This window comes from Macaca mulatta, chromosome 18 (genome assembly GCF_049350105.2).
Source record: "Macaca mulatta isolate MMU2019108-1 chromosome 18, T2T-MMU8v2.0, whole genome shotgun sequence".
Lineage (NCBI taxonomy): Eukaryota > Metazoa > Chordata > Mammalia > Primates > Cercopithecidae > Macaca > Macaca mulatta.
The window spans coordinates 82879102-82896366 of record NC_133423.1 but is presented as its reverse complement, the minus strand read 5'-3'; the positions used below and the strand labels follow the sequence as shown (position 1 = coordinate 82896366).

At 35.2% G+C, this 17265-nt stretch overlaps 1 protein-coding gene across 3 annotated transcripts in view; it reads right to left on the bottom strand.

Annotated features, from left to right (window-relative positions):
- ANKRD62 (ankyrin repeat domain 62) overlaps positions 1-17265 on the bottom strand; it is a 106908-nt gene continuing 89643 nt past the window's right edge. For 2 of the 3 annotated variants that reach the window (XM_077975336.1, XM_077975337.1), the window contains 8 exons: positions 10791-11004; positions 7789-7972; positions 5707-6630; positions 4194-4346; positions 2404-2474; positions 1987-2065; positions 1103-1147; positions 1-466 (listed from right to left, as the gene is read on the bottom strand). In XM_077975336.1, coding sequence (XP_077831462.1) covers positions 1121-1147; positions 1987-2065; positions 2404-2474; positions 4194-4346; positions 5707-6630; positions 7789-7972; positions 10791-11004 — 1652 coding nt within the window. In that variant the 3' untranslated portion in view covers positions 1-466; positions 1103-1120. Of the gene's footprint in view, positions 467-1102; positions 1148-1986; positions 2066-2403; positions 2475-2500; positions 4347-5706; positions 6631-7788; positions 7973-10790; positions 11005-17265 lie in introns of those variants that run through there. The other variant, XM_077975338.1, reaches the window with a different exon arrangement.

Sequence of the window (17265 nt, the reverse complement as noted above, 5' to 3'; positions counted from 1 at the left end):
TACGTAAAACGGTCTTTATTTGCAGACATAATCATCTATGTGGAAAACCAAGTGAAATCAATTATAACGTTACTGACACCAGTGAGTTTTGCCACATTGCAGGATACATGATCAATATACAAAAATCAATTATAATTCTATATGTTAGAAATAAACTGCTAGGAATTGAAATTTTAAAAATAATACTATTTATAATAGCATTAAAATAAAATTCTTGGGAATATATCTGACACACTATGCAAAATATCTGTACAATGATAACTAAAAAGTATTGTTGAGAAAAATCAAAGAAGATCTAAGAAAATACCTTATTCACGGGTTGAGAGACTCAACATTGTTAAGATGTTCATACTTTCTCATGACGTAATGTAATCACAGCCCAAATCCAAGCAGGTATTTTGTAGAAATTGACAATTGGTTTTAAGACTCGCATGGCATGTAGATGACACAGAAATGCACAATAACTCTGAAAAAAAAAAAGAATAAATTTAGAGGAAAATACAACCCAGTTTGAAGAATTATTACAAAGCTACAAAAATTGTAACAGTGTGATTTTGGCATAAAGATAAAGAGATCAATAGAACAGAACAGAGTCCAGAAACCAGGTATACATAAAATGCGCGCGCGCGCGTGCGCGCGCGCACACACACACACACGCACACACTCTCACACTCTCTCTCTCTCTCTCTCTCTAATATGACTGGTCAAGTGACTGCTTATGAACTGTAATTGCTTGATACATGAGTCTCGCATCTCTTGGCCTTAAATCGCTACCATAACTTTGAGAAGCTGATGATACCTTTGTTTTCTGAGAACAGTTGCAGTGTGCAAGCTGACAGTTCCACAGAGATGGAACAAGTGTAGAGCCAGGGAAAAAAAGGGATACACACAGACTTCTTAAGATTTTTTTAAAAGCTATGGAAGATGATAAACTAATGAGGCCTCAGTATACTTTTCATTATGAATGTTTATGTTGTCACATCTTTCAGTAATGTGTATAAGTATTTAATGTGGTATTTGTTAACCAAGCAACCCATTCACTATTTACATTTACTTCAGAAATCCATGATTTAAATTTAATTCATAATTTTTGGCAACATACCTTTGTCTACTTCTGTAGTTATGTTTTCTTGCACACCTGCTGCATCTGAAAAAGTCAAATATTATTAATAATGTTTAAGTTAAACAGGAGACATTATCATGTAGCCCTTTTGTAAGTCAAGGAGCATCTCTAATCTGGGTTGATCATTCCTAACTTGAAAATCTGAAATCCAAAATGCTCTACAATCTGAAACTTTTCGAGCACATGCATGATACCACAACCGGAAAGGTCCACACCTGACCTCATGTGACAGGCTGTGATGGAAACACAAGTTAAAACTTTGTTACATGCAAAACATTTTTGTAAAACATTGTACAGGCCAGATGTGATGGCTCATGCCTGTAATCCCAGCACTTTGGGAAGCTGAGGCGAGTGGATCACCTGAGGTCAGGAGTTCGAGACGAGCCTGGCCAACATGGTGAAACTGTCTCCACTAAAAATACAGAAATTAGCCTGCTGTGGCTGCACGCACCTGTAGTCCCAGTTACTTGGGAGGCTGGGGCAGGAGGATTGCTTCAACCTGGGAGGCGGTGGTTGCAGTGAGTTGAGATCGTACCATTTCACTCCAGTCTGGGCGACAGATCAAGAATCTGTGCCCCACTGCACCCCCACCCCGGGCAAAAAAAAAAAAAAAGAAAGAAAATATCTTCAGGCTATGTGCATAAGGTGTATATGAAACATAAATGTATTTTGCATTTACACTTCGGTACCATCCCTAAGGTATTTCATTAGGTGTATACAAATATTCCAAAATCTGAAAAAATCCACTTTTGGTCCTCCCAAACATTTTGGACAAGGGATATTCAATCTGTCCTATGAGAAAAATAAAATTCCTTTTCAGTGTGACAGAAAATAAGAGATTGACTTATCGAACTTGAACTTACCAAAACTTTCTGAAGCTGCTCAATTTTGTTCGCTCGCTTTTTCATTCTAATTTTTAACATGGCATTTTCTATTTTAAGCCTAAAATATATATTTTAAAATAATTATTGTCAGACATAATTTTTTAAAAAATCATATAAATTGTGAACAAACATCTGAAGGAATAATTACATAAATTCTGAGATATTTGAAAAGTAGAAAATTGAGCAACTGTTATTTTTCTACCTTTGTTTTGTGGATGATGTGTAAAATTAAAAATAATGTAGAAAATTTATGCATTTCAAAATAGCTTAAAGCTGAAATTTTTCCTTGGCTTCACACAGACATACTTATTATCTTAACTGATATAATTCTCATACTACACTACTCATTTGCTTTATAAATACTCAAGAAATTTTGTATGCTGCTTTAAATTGTACTTTTGCACGTGGTCTGGCATCTCCTCAGCACATCTTAGAGTCCCTGTGCGTTGATCCTGCATTTCTTGCAACTAAAACAAAGAATTAAAAACAACCTTTAGGTGTGGAAATAACCCAAATGCCCATCAATAGGTGAATGAATGAACAAAATATGGTTATATATAAAATACTGTTTTAGACTATCACAATCTATTTTATTAAAAAATGATAATCTAGGACAAATCGACCTATTACCTGTTTTAACTAAATTTTACTGGAACGCAGCCACACCCCTTCAGTCTGCATATTGTTTATGGCTACTTTTGTGCTGTAACTGTAGTGTTGAGCTGTTGCAACAAGGATCTTATGGCTCACAAAGTCTCAAATAATACTACCTGGCCCTTTACAGAAAAGTTTACTGACCTATGCTCTACGATTAAAACACAGTGTTTTTCTTTTTTAATTTATATTTTATCAAATACATTTACAAAATTGGTAAAATAGGGAAATATAGGAAATTACTTTATAGTAAGCATTTATATTTTTCAATTCCAAACACCACTATATCAACTATAATTTCATTTCTTTTTTGTCTATATCCATTTACTTTTGTTATATCAAGAAAACTTGCACTTTTTTTTGGGGACGGAGTCTCACTCAGGCACCATCTTGGCTCACTGCAATCTCCACCCACCAGGTTCAAGCGATTCTCCTGCCTCAGCCTCCCGAGTAGCTGGGACTACAGGCTTGCGCCACCACCATGCCCGGCTAATTTTTGTATTTTTTTTTAAGTAGAGACAGGATTTTCGCCATGTTGGCCAGGATGGTCTCAAACTCCTGACCTCAGGTGATCCACCCGCCTCAGCCTCCCAAAGTGCTTGGATTAGAGGTGTGACCCATGGCATCTGGCCCATTTTTAACATTTAAAACTAAGCATCATCTTTCCTTTCCAGGGAAACCACAAGAAAATTTTAAAATAAACAGAAAAATAATTAAAATAGACAAGATAAATTTCAGGTAAGATCCTACAGGTTCCGTTGATTCTCCTATTGAGTGGCAGGGCTCACGTCATCATTAGGAGACAATTTATTTAAAAGTGTCATCTTAAACTGCAGAGAGTCCATTGAACATGCCGAAGGAGAAGCCATGTTGTCGAAATGCCCATTTGACCCGCCCAAACATCTCAAACCTACCCTTTGCTGACCTCCTATAACCCCATTTGTAAATTTTTGTGTTTTTATTTTTTTAAACAAGAGAAAGTAGACACATACATGTTGGCAAATATTAACTGTCCATAGTTCTATGACTATAGCCCAATATAAAGTCAGAGTAAGGATTTTCATCAAAATACTAATTTATTCTGTAGAATGGCCTTTCCATACAAGTTAACCAGAAACCATGAAATAAGTACGCACAAGTCTTTATTCACACAGAAAAGTAGAGATTAAAAAAAGAAAATTTTCTGAAACATTCCATTAGACATTATCCTCTGAATTAATCTGGCTTGTCTCCACGTGGCAATGAAAAAAATCACTAAAAATATACTGTAAAAAGAAAAAATAATTCTCTAATCTTCTGTGAGAAATGATGTGTAATTCTCAACTTTCATAAGGGGAAATACTAAGAAAAATATTTGTAATTATAAAACATGGCAGAGATTGAGAAATGGGTATATTATAATCAAATTTTAACAAAATTAATTATAATGAAAATACAAAAGAAAGCTCTCCACTGAAACTAGTGTCCTGAAACACTTGATATTATTTAACCAGCTACAGAGTAACTGTTGATATGCTAAGTTTCATACATACTTGACTTCTCAGCTGGTCTAATTTCTTTTTTGAATCTCGTGTCTCATCTTCTAAATTATGGTGACATTGTGATGAAATCTCTAGCATAGCTTCTGACAGTGACTGTTTGTTCAGGGTATCCCCCACTTCTCGCTGAAGCTGTCTCATGACTACCTGGTAAGATGTTATTTTTGTTATTGATTTTACATATCACCTTATTATTAAATTTTGTTAATAGTATTTAACTCTAACGTATACATTTTGAGAAATATCACCACACACATTGATTCTTCTTCATGTGTACACATTCCTATTTACTTCTGAATCCAGTTAAGGATAAAGAAGGTGTTATCTTTGTGCCAAACTGGTGCTGTGTTACTCATACAACAGATTCAGTCCACTGATGAATGTGCAATGCTTAAAAACCTTCTGAGGTCTCAAAAAGAAACAGGCATGTGGGTGGGACTGGTGGTAGTGAATTTTACACTGTGCAATGTTTTCTCTCTTTTTTATAAGAAGCAGCTCAAACCAACCTCAGAGTTCCTCACATATTCAGCCACCAGCTCAAATCATTCCAACAGATTTCCATCTCAGAAGAAAAGTAACATGCCAATGGCCTCAGAGGCTCTAGGTAACCTGGCTTCCACTTCCCTCCCTGACCTCAGCTGCTGTGCCTCTCTTCCCTACTCCCACCATTCCTACCAGCCCTCATTAGTCTAACAATGAGGATCCAATGTGAAACCAAAAAATCACAGACAGCTAAGCTTATCTTTGTACTGGACAACATTATATCCAAATGAGAGTCATTGAGCCTTGAAATAAAAATTATGACCATATTATGACTGAAAAATTGAAAGTAAGTTATAAATGCCAGTGGGAAGATTAAATCAAGTATGGTTTGGCTAACATTTACCACATTTTCCCCACATTATAATGTAAGAAAGATGTCTTTAAAGAACGGAATGGTTGTATCAATACATAATTTGAGACTGAATTATTTTCAGATTTAAGTCAAATTGACATGAATAAAAATAAAATTATATCAAGTAAGATACATTAGAAGCTATTGAGGAAGAATAATTATAAAATAGGAAATACACTTTAGTTCATCTGGGAAATGTGGAATTAACTGTGAAAGTAATCCAATTAATTGAATCAATTTCAAAATAACACTTTAGGTATGCATATTTCTTTATATCTGCTTTATCATAATCCTGAAATGTGGCAACATACAGACATTAAAATTATTTCAGCAGTCTAAGACTACATTATAAATGTTAGTCTATATTAATATTTTGTAACTGAAATGCTTAAATTTTCCTAAGTGTCACATTGTCTTTACTCAAAGGAAAGCATCTCCTAGCTCTAACTTTTATTTGCTGGAAACAAGTTATGTTTCTAAGGTGATAGAGCAGAACTGTTGATCATGTATGTATTTTGATATTCAACTTGATTCAGTGTTTAGCCATAACCAAATATACTTTAAATTTTACTTCAGAAAGTTTGAAAAATACTTATTTTTCTTGATACTTACTTCTCCTTCTTCTTTCTCTTTTTCATATTGGCATTGTCTTTCTTTTAAAAGAGTACATTCCTTCATCAACTCCTTATTGTTCTCTTCTAGCTTTCTACACTCAGCTTGAAGTTTTTCTACAGTATCTTCACATTTGGCTTGGATATTAATTATTGTTTTTTCCTGATTGTCAGCTTTCTTGTCAGCATCATTACACTGCTGTTGATACAACAGATTTCGGCTTTGTAGTTGAAATAGTCCATCCTCTATAGATTGCTGCTTTCTCACGTATTTTTCAAAAATAGGTTGGTCATTTTGGTACATGTGCTCAATGTCCTTCAGTTGACACTGTGTTCGGCTTAGGACTCCTTGCATGTGTTCTATAGCCAATGTCTTTTCTTTGACAGCCTCTCTTTCATAATGGAGCTCAGTTTCCAGGCCACTGGATGTACTCTCAATTTTAGAAAGTTGCTGAGAAAGAATTTCAATGTGAGAATTAATATTTTCTTGTAAATGACACCATTCATTTACTGTGCTCTGGAAAGCAAGCTGTCGGTCTCTTTTTGCTGACAGACATTGATCGTGATCATGTAGGGCAGCAGTCAGTCTACAAGGGTATGATTCCATTTCTGTTTTCAGTCTTTGTGTGCTTTGTTTTTCCTTCTCTAGCTCCAAATTGAGCACTGTATTCTCATCCATCAGAGCACTAAGCTCTTTACTGTAACGGGTTATTGTTTTTGTTAATGTTTCCTCATTCAGCTTTAGAGTCTTTTCAAGGTCTTCATTGTTTTCCTTTATAATTTCAATATCCTTGAAATATTTCTTTTCTGTTTCCTGGTTCTGATATTTAATTGTGTCTATTTCCAGCCTGAGTCTGGCAATTTCATCCCGCATCAAGTGATTTTCCTGCCACAGGTCTCTTTCTTTTTCATGAGTATGAGAACTCTAAATAAAACAAAGAAAACTTTCAACTAGCACCCAATAAAATGACATATTATGATTTCTTCTGAAACCAAGTAAGTAATAACCTGTTACATTTATACAATGAAAGAGTTGCCATCTGGATATCCAACTGGAAAAAAAAAGTTGAATCAAAACCTCAAACCTTTTAGAGCATAAATTCTCAAAAGTTCAAAAATGTATTTGAAGACAATGGATCTATAAAAGAAAAAAAAAAAAGAAACCACTAGAAATTACTTAAGAATCTCGTAATTTTTTTTTAAAAAGGCTTTTACTGAATTTCAACAAACCCAAAAACATAAATGATTAAAAACTATGATTACATTTAGAAACTGGGTTTACACACTAACATCTAACCTTTACTTTCCCTATAGTAAGAGCCTTAGCTCTGCAGATATCTGGACAGATGAAATTTTCCAAATTCCTTAAGTTTATTTTTTTCTGTGAATATTTTATAGATAATTCTACTTTTCTTACATTTTTAGAGTCAGTTTTAACAATGACATGTATTGATAAATGACAGATCTGGGCATTGTACTAAGCACTTTTGTATGCATACATCAATAAATTCATTTAGTTATCACAATTCTGCAAGGAAAGGTCAAAAATAGAAGCAAGTTCCTGGATTTTTCCTAGGTCCTCTGACTCTGCTTCTAGTGCTCCTCCACCAGATCACAGTTACTTCCATGGGGTAGACATGCAAATACAATAGAAACCTTTTCTTTCAAAACACCAAAGAAGATAAAATTTATAAAGCTCTTCTTAGGAAATCCTGAGATCATATACTATTATGATAACTTTTATTTCCTTTTCACAATGTTTGAAACCATAATTAATGTGAAATAGGGAAACCTACACTGAACTATGTCACTAGGAACAAATTACTTATCAACAAAATATCACTAAGTATATATTATGGGTTATCATTGTTTTCCAAAGGTCTTTGAGCTGAAATAAAATATAACTTTGAAGCCAAGATTTATAATAAATAATTGCAGTTGTAAGTTTCATTTATTTTTAAGATGAAATAAAATTTGTAGTTTGTTTTAGAACTACATCATATATATAAAGTCAAAGGGATATTCTAAGTCATATTAATAAAATAATATTAGAAATGTAAAATTTTACCAAACATTAATTTACCTCATTTGAGTTACTTCTTACAGTCTTCAGTTCCACTTCCAATGATTTGAGAGTCAGTTGAAGTTGTTTTTTCACTTCAGTTTGTGTCCTATACTGCTCTTCCATTATTTTTAACTCTTCTGTATCTTTTTCATACAACTCTTCAGCCTTTCTTCTTTTTTCTTCTTCTTCTTGTAAGATACAGCTGTAGTTAAATATACTTATCTTAAAATCCTTTAAAAACAAAACACTCATATACTGGTTTACTATCCTAATAATGTGCCAATGTTCTTGAATATTTTTTCTTTCTAGTTTTCATGTTAATATCTCACTTCGATATCTTCCAAAGAACATATATAAATTGAAAGGTAGTAAGGAACATCCTGCTAATTGATTAGCTTCTGTTATTATTAATTTTAGTAAATATTATGGAAAAGGATGTTGAAAATTATTAGGTAAAGCTACAAGTTAAAAATTACCTTTTCTTCACACAGTAATAATTACTCCTCAGTCAGGATGAATCATTTAGAGTTAGCTAATTTAAAAAAAAGTTTTTTTTTAATAAACAAGTTGATACCTTCACTAGAAATAAATTTGCATCTTCATAAAATATTGCAAGTGTCCCTAAACATGATTTACATTGTAAGATAGCACCTTCAGATGTCTTCTTGCAACATATATCTCCAGATGACAATAATCCAAGACTAAGCTAAGGAATCTAAGATGTTACCCATACGTTTTATGTTTCTTTTTCTGGTAACACTTTTGACTTATTCTGTTGATTAGTATGCATTTTACAAGCAATTTTTTTTTTACGCTTTTATTTATTTTTTATTATTATTATACTTTAAGTTCTAGGGTACATGTGCATAACGTGCAGGTTTGTTACATATGTATACTTGTGCCATGTTGGTGTGCTGCACCCATCAACTCATCAGCACCCATCAACTCGTCATTTACATCAGGTATAACTCCCAATGCAATCCCTCCCCCCTCCCCCCTCCCCATGATAGGCCCTGGTGTGTGATGTTCCCCTTCCCGAGTCCAAGTGATCTCATTGTTCAGTTCCCACTTATGAGTGAGAACATGCGGTGTTTGGTTTTCTGTTCTTGTGATAGTTTGCTAAGAATGATGGTTTCCAGCTGCATCCATGTCCCTACAAAGGACACAAAACTCATCCTTTTTGATGGCTGCATAGTATTCCATGGTGTATATGTGCCACATTTTCTTAATCCAGTCTGTCACTGATGGACATCTGGGTTGATTCCAAGTCTTTGCTATTTGAATAGTGCCGCAATAAACATACGTATGCATGTGTCTTTATAGCAGCATGATTTATAATCCTTTGGGTATATACCCAGTAATGGGATGGCTGGGTCATATGGTACATCTAGTTCTAGATCCTTGAGGAATCGCCATACTGTTTTCCATAATGGTTGAACTACTTTACAATCCCACCAACAATGTAAAAGTGTTCCTATTTCTCCACATCCTCTCCAGCACCTGTTGTTTCCTGACTTTTTAATGATTGCCATTCTAACTGGTGTGAGATGGTATCTCATTGTGGTTTTGATTTGCATTTCTCTGATGGCCAGTGATGATGAGCATTTTTTCATGTGTCTGTTGGTTGTATGAATGTCTTCTTTTGAGAAATGTCTGTTCATATCCTTTGCCCACTTTTTGATGGGGTTGTTTGTTTTTTTCTTGTAAATTTGTTTGAGTTCTTTGTAGGTTCTGGATATTAGCCCTTTGTCAGATGAGTAGATTGCAAAAATTTTCTCCCATTCTGTAGGTTGCCTGTTCACTCTGATGGTAGTTTCTTTTGCTGTGCAGAAGCTCTTTAGTTTAATGAGATCCCATTTGTCAATTTTGGCTTTTGCTGCCGTTGCTTTTGGTGTTTTAGACATGAAGTCTTTGCCCATGCCTATGTCCTGAATGGTACTACCTAGGTTTTCCTCTAGGGTTTTTATGGTATTAGGTCTAACATTTAAGTCTCTAATCCATCTTTTACAAGCAATTTTTAAATCCATTCTCAAACAAGATCTAATATTTAAACAATAAAGAATAATATCTGCCTTCCGCATAGAAGTTTGAATTAATTTAAACTCTGTAGCACAGACAGATGTTGACTAAGCTAATCAGTAATCACTTTCCATTTTACTTTTCATTCACTGCATATTAAGAGTAAAACTGGGCCAGGCGTGGTTGCTCACACTGTAATCCCAGAACTTTGGGAGGCCAAAGCCAGGGGATAACTTGCAGTCAGGAGTTTGAGACCAGTCTGGTCAAAGTGGCAAAACCTCATCTCTACTTAAAAAAAAAAAAAAAAAAAATTAGAAAGGCATGGTGATGCGTGCCTGTAATCCCAGCTACTTGGGAGGCTGAGGCACAAGAATCACTTGAACCCGGAAGCAGAGGTTGCAGTGAGCTGCACCGCTGCACTCCAACCTGGGTGACAGAGCAAGACTCTGTCTCAAAAGGACAAGAAAAAAACAAACAAACAAAAAAAAACGATAAAACTGGTTAATTTTAAAAATAATTACTCTGGGTGGAGAAAAGTATACATTTCATACTCAAATTATAAACTTTCTTAAAAACAACTTAGTAATATTTAATCAAAGATCTCTTTTAAAAAGCTCCTATACTCTAACCAGATAGCTCTATTTTGAAAAATTTATCCAAAGAAATAGAAATGTAGAAAACTATGGATATATAAGATGTTTCTTAGAGCATTAATACAAAAAATTAAAACCCCCAATTTCAATTTATTAAATAATGAAATTTCCATAGGGTAAAATTCTATATAGCCATTAAAATAATGATTTAAAGGAATATGCAATTAATTATTAGAGAAGTATTCACAATTAAGAACTTGTGATATTTTATCCAAAAATTTCACATTCCACAATTTTAAGTTTTCTTCTCTAGTAAACCCTAGAAGGTAAGTCAGCTATTACAAAAATTATCCTACATATCTTTAGTATAAATAGTTCAAATATTTCTTTAAAACTAGAATGTGATACCTGAAATTACAGAGCTTTTGTTTACATTCAAGATTCTGATGCTCTAACTGTGATTTGGTTTCGTCTGTTTCAGATAGTTCCTTTTGTAGCATGCTAATCTTATTTTTCATTTTTTGAAATTTTACTTTAAGTTGTTCACAGTTACATTTTTTATGTTCTATTGATCTTTCACATGCAGCTATTGCATTCTTGATTTTCAATAGGCTAACAAAATCTGTAACCGGGAGAAAACAAAATAGAGATAAAATACATGAGTAGGTTTTTAAATATAAAGGACTGTGCATTTCAACATGGCACTGATTCATACACTGAATGGATATGTATCTATTAAGTGCTTGCAATGTAGAAAATATTTTAAAAAGCTCTTCAGATAAAACAGACAACACGTCTGATCTTGTTTAGCTTAAAGTGTAGTAAAGAACACAGAAAAAAAGTGACAATTACAAATTCAGATAGATGCTATAAGAATACATAGTTTTTCAGTCATGTAAGAGAATCTGACCTATACTTGGCCCAGGGAATATTTCTCTGAGGAAGAGAAGGCTACGCTGAGAAATAAAAAAAGAGAAGGAAGCAGCTGAGCAAAGGAGGAAGCAAAGTACTCTGGCTAGTCTGCTGCATGTGCTGGAGTTCTGCTACAATCTGCTTCCAGCCAAGAGGGAGCAACGGGTGCTGATTTTCCTCCTTACCTGAAACAACCAACACAGACAAAATATATATATATATATATATATATATATATATATTTTTTTTTTTTTTTTGAGGCAGAGTCTCGCTCTGTCACCCAGGCTGGAGTGCAGTGGCGCAATCTCGGCTCACTGCAAGCTCCGCCTCCCGGGTTCCCGCCATTCTTCTGCCTCAGCCTCCCGAGTAGCTGGGACTACAGGCGCCGCCACCACGCCCGGCTAATTTTTTGGTATTTTTTTAGTGGAGACGGGGTTTCATTGTGTTAGCCAGGATGGTCTCGATCTCCTGACCTCGTGATCCGCCCGCCTCGGCCTCCCAAAGTGCTGGGATTACAGGCTTGAGCCACCGCGCCCGGCCCAGACAAAATATATTAAACAATGATTTTCAACACAGTGGACTTCAGATAATGAAGATGGTCATCACTGAAAGACAGGAAACAAATGTAGGCCTTTTTGTTGATAGAGCTTCTTTTGTTGCCAGAGCTCCCAGACCATGATAAAGCGAGAAAATCTGACATAGATTCCCTGAGCTGGGGCAGTGACGCTAAGAATGTAGTAAAACAAAAGCAGAAAGAAATCACAGGACAGAACACTGGAGAGGATAAAGCAGCAGAGGAAACAAACCCTGGAGATCTGCAGAGGTCCCCTCTAAAGTATTTAGTGGAATAATGAAAAAAATGGATGTGTGCTAGGCAACTTCCCAAGACCTAGGGGTGGCGAGTGGTGGGGGGACACAATAGAAAAAGATTAGGAGAAACCATGCCTGGTGTTCACAAAGTGCCCAGAAGAGGGTCCATTACCCAAGAGCCAGGCCCAAAAAACTCATACTTCACAGGATGATAAATAATCCAAAAACTCTTGCCTCAGGAGTGGCAAATTACCCAGAATCTAGAAGCAAGAACAATAAGAATTCTGTTTATAAGTAAATCACTGTACCCCAAATAAAGCTCGAGACAGTAAGTGGAGGCATGAAAGGTATTTTTAAAAAAATCAAACCACACCTGTAGAAATGCAAATTACAATGTCAGAGGTAAAAACTACAATAGAAAATAAACACAGATCACAATCATAAATTTGTTGTGATGAACCATGAGAAACCTTCAAGCAACTAATATATAAATCTCCAAATAGAAAACAACAAAGACAGAAAAGAAATTTGAAAAATAATTGGCCCAAAACATTCTAAACTTGGCAAAATCTATATTCCCACAGATCCAGGAAGGAACTGTCTGGGACAAAAAAAATAAATAAAACGGTGGCTCAAGCCTGTAATCCCAGCACTTTGGGAGGCTGAGACGGGCGGATCACGAGGTCAGGAGATCGAGACCATCCTGGCTAACACGGTGAAACCCCCGTCTCTACTAAAAAAAAAAAAAAAAAAACCAAAAAAAACTACCCGGGCGAGGTGGCGGGTGCCTGTAGTCCCAGCTACTCGGAAGGCTGAGGCAGGAGAATGGCGTAAACCCGGGAGGCGGAGCTTGCAGTGAGCTGAGATCCGGCCACTGCACTCCAGCCTGGACGACAGAGCGAGACTCCGTCTCAACAACAACAACAAAAATAAATAAATAAATAAAGTGTACCATTGTCATTTTCTTATACCATCTATGATGTGGTATAACATTACTTGAAGGTAGACTGTGATAGGTTAAAATTATATACTATAAATCCTAAATAAATCACTGAGATAGCAAACAAAGAGTTATATATAATAAACCAAAAAAGAAATACGAAATTAAATCATAGAAAATAGCTGATTAATCTAAAGGAAAGCAGAAAAAGAAGGGGAACAAATAGCAGCAAGACTGACAGCAATCAAACAGCACAATGACAGGCAAACTTAACTATATTGAGTATCACATTATAAATGAAACTGGTCCACAAGCCTCAATTAAAATGCAGACTGACAGACTCGATAAGAAAGCAATACCCAACTACATGCTGTCTATAAGAAATGTATGTTAAATGTAAAGAGACAAATCGGCCGCAAGAATAGAAAAAGATACATGCTAACACTTGACAGAAGACTACTGAGAAGAAATGGTTCAATTAATATCAAAGTAGATTTCACAGCAAAACAATTTCCAGCAATAAATAAGGTCATGTCATAATGATGAAAGTTTCAGTTAATCAAGAAGATATAATAATCCTAAATGTTTATGCCCCTAATAACATAAGAAATTCAAAATACATGAGGCCAAAGTAGATAGAACTATAAAAGGAAATAGACAATTTCTAAGTAATCTGAGATTTCAATACCCTTTACTCAGGAAGTGATAGAACAAGGAGGCAGAAAATTAGCAAGAATAGAGCAGACTTAAAAAACAGCATGCCTTTCAAGTACCTATGGAACACTTACCAAAACAGACAATGTTTTAGGCCATACAATAAATCTCATTAAAAAGATTAAGTAAAAAGAATGTAAGTCATACAAAGTACATATCCTGACCACAAATCAATGATATTAGAAACCAATAACAAAAATAATGCTAAGAAATACTCAAATACATGAAAACTAAGAAACACACGTATAAAAAACCCTGGTTCAAGGAGACTATGAAAAAAGAAAATATTTTGAACTGAATAAAAATGAAAAAATAACATATCGGGGTTTGTAGAATGCAGCAACAACTGCACTTAAATACACATTTTTAGCACTAAATATCAATATTATAAGAGTCTCAAATCAATAACCCTGACTTCTCCCCTAAGAAAATGGAAATAAATAAATAAATAAATAAATAAATAAATAAAAAATAAAATAAAATGAGAGAATTAAACCCAAAGCAAGCAGAGGGATAAAAAACAAAACCATCTGCTGTGGTCTGAATGTTTGTGTTCCCAAAAGTTCATCTGCTGAAACCTAATCACAAGGGCGGATTTTTCGAGGTAGTGAAATCATGAGAGCCAAGCCCTCATGAATGGGATTAGTGTTCTTACACAACACAGCCCAGAAAGCCCCTCCACCCCTTCTGCCATGTGAGGACACAGAGAAAAAGAACACATCTATGATCCAGGAAGGTTCCTTACCACACAGCAAATTTGACAGCACTTTGACCTTGGACTCTGCAGACTCCAGAACTGTAAGAAATCATTTTCTACTGTTTATAAGCTACCCAGTCTATGGTATTTTGTTATACTATTGGTTTCAGGAAAAAAAGGAAGATCAGCAACACCAAACACTTTGGGAGATTGATAAATGTGAGAAATGTCTATTTACCCTGGCTGATCAGGAAGAAGAGAAGATACAAATTACTATACATGCAAATTACCATACATGCATATTACCAAGTCAAACAAGCCAACCTAAAAACGCTACTTTTTTGTTTTGTTTTGTTTTGAGACAGAGTCTTGCTCTGTCTCCCAGGCTGGAGTGCAAAGACATAAGGTTGGCTCATTGCAACCTCTGCCTCCCAGCTTCAAGCGATTCTCCTGCTTCAGCCTCCTGAGTAGCTGGGATTACAAGCGCCTGCCACCACACCCGGCTAATTTTTGTATTTTTAGTAGAGACAGGGTTTCGCCATGTTGGCCAGGCTGGTCTTGAACTCCTGACCTCAGGTGATCCACCCATCTTGGCCTCCCAAAAGTGCTGGGATTACAGGCGTGAGCCACCGTGTCCAGCCTTAAAATGTTACTTTCTGTATGATTCCAACTATATGACTTTCTGAAAAATGTAAAACTATGGATATAGTAAAAAGATCAGTGGCTGCCAGAGGATGAGGGACACCAGGAAAGGATACACAGGCAGAGTACTGAGGATTTTTAGGGAGGTGAAAATGTATATGACTTGCATACATGTCAGTGTACCTTAAGACCAAACCCATACGATGTATAGTACCAGAGTACAATGCACACTACGGGCTGCAGGTGATTCTGATGTGCCAATGTAGGCTCATCCATTATAGCAATTGTACCACTATGGGAGGGTTACTGATAAGGAGGGAGGCTACATATGTGTGCAGGTAGAAGGTATTTGAAAAGTCTCTGTACCTTCCTCTCAATTTCGCTGTGAACATAAAACTGGTCTAATAAATAAACTCTTTATAATAAACCAATAAAGACTTTATCATAACTTCTTTAGAAAATTGAATCCAACAGTATAATAAAAGGACAATGCATCATAAACAAATGGGTTTTTTTCCCAGGACTGCAGGGTTGGCTTAACATTCAAACATTGTTGTTATCTGCCAGATTAACAATGGAAAACAGTAGATCCATAGAATCATCTCAACAGATAGAGGCATTTGATACAATTCAACACTCATTCCTGATTTTGTAAAAATGAAAAAGTCTCAGCAAAGTAAGAATCCAGGGACCTTCCTCAGCAAGATTAAGAGCATCTATGATGAACCTACAGCTAACATGTATCATGGTGAAAAACTATGTTCCCCAGAAGATGAACAACAACACAGGAATGTCTGCTTTTACTGCTTTTATGCAGCATTGTTCTGAAGACTCTAGCTAGCGCAGTCGGGCAAGAAAAAGAAATAAAAGTCATCGCAGTTGAAAAAATAAATAAAACTATCTTTATACACAACCATGACCACACAATAGGTTTCAGTAAACTCTAACCTGTGGACCAGCTTCTTGTCTTCGTCAATGAGCACAGCTGTGTTCATTAATGTACAGGTTGTCTATGGCTGCTCTCATACTACAGTGGCAGAGTCTATCAGCTACAACAGAAACCCCTTTTGCCACAAGTCTTTAATAAGAGGGTACTTTGAGAAAGAAAAGGTTTGACAATCTTTATGTAGAAAATCTGATCAAATCTACCAAGAATTAATAAGTGAGTATTATTAGTACCAGGACTAATAAGTGAGTTCAGTAAGATTGAAGTATACAAAACCAACATACAAAAATCAACTGTATTTCTATACACTCATGATAAACAATCAGATTAAATTTTTAAGCATATCATTTACAACTACATCAAAAACTGAAACAGATAAATCTGATAAACTATAGAAAGACTTATACACTAAAAACTACCAAATATTACTGAGAAAATTAAATATGACATATAAATGCAGACATCCATTTTTTTAAAGAGTAGGAAGATTCATTATTAAGATGTCCACCTCCATAAATTAATCTATAAATACAACACAATTCTAACCTAATGTCCAACAAGCCAGTACTTGTTGGACATTTTTAAATGACAAGGTGATTCTAAATTTTTTTTAAATTGACAAGCTGATTCTAAAGTTCATGTGGAAATGTAAAACTAGCATAGGCAAAACACAACGAAGAAGAGAAAAATCAACTTCAACAATTACTCTACATCAACAGCAACCAAAACAGTTGGCCACTGGTACAGGATGAATATCCCTTATTAAAAATGCTTGGGACCAAAAGTGTTTCAGGTTTTGGATTTTGGAATATTTGCATATACATGATGCAATATCTTGGCGATAGGACGCATGTCTAAACACAAAATACTTATTCACAAAGACAGATGGTAATTAAAAAAATACTGTCAATAATTTTGTGCATGAAACAAAGTTTGTGTATATGAGGTGAACATGCTTAGTCATTAGGATCATGCATATTAACCACATCCATAAGAATGGCTACAAATAAATACTGCAATACTTAGTGTGACAACACAGTAACCACAACTGTCCTGTTGTGCTGATGAGATGGAAATGGTACACTTTTTTTTTTTTTTTAACAACAATTTGGCAGCTTTTTCTAAAAAGGGAACATAAAGCTGCATAGGACACTCTTGCAGGTTATGGATAACTACCTTTGTTTCACATGTGTATGTATCTGTCAAAACTTATCAAACTGTA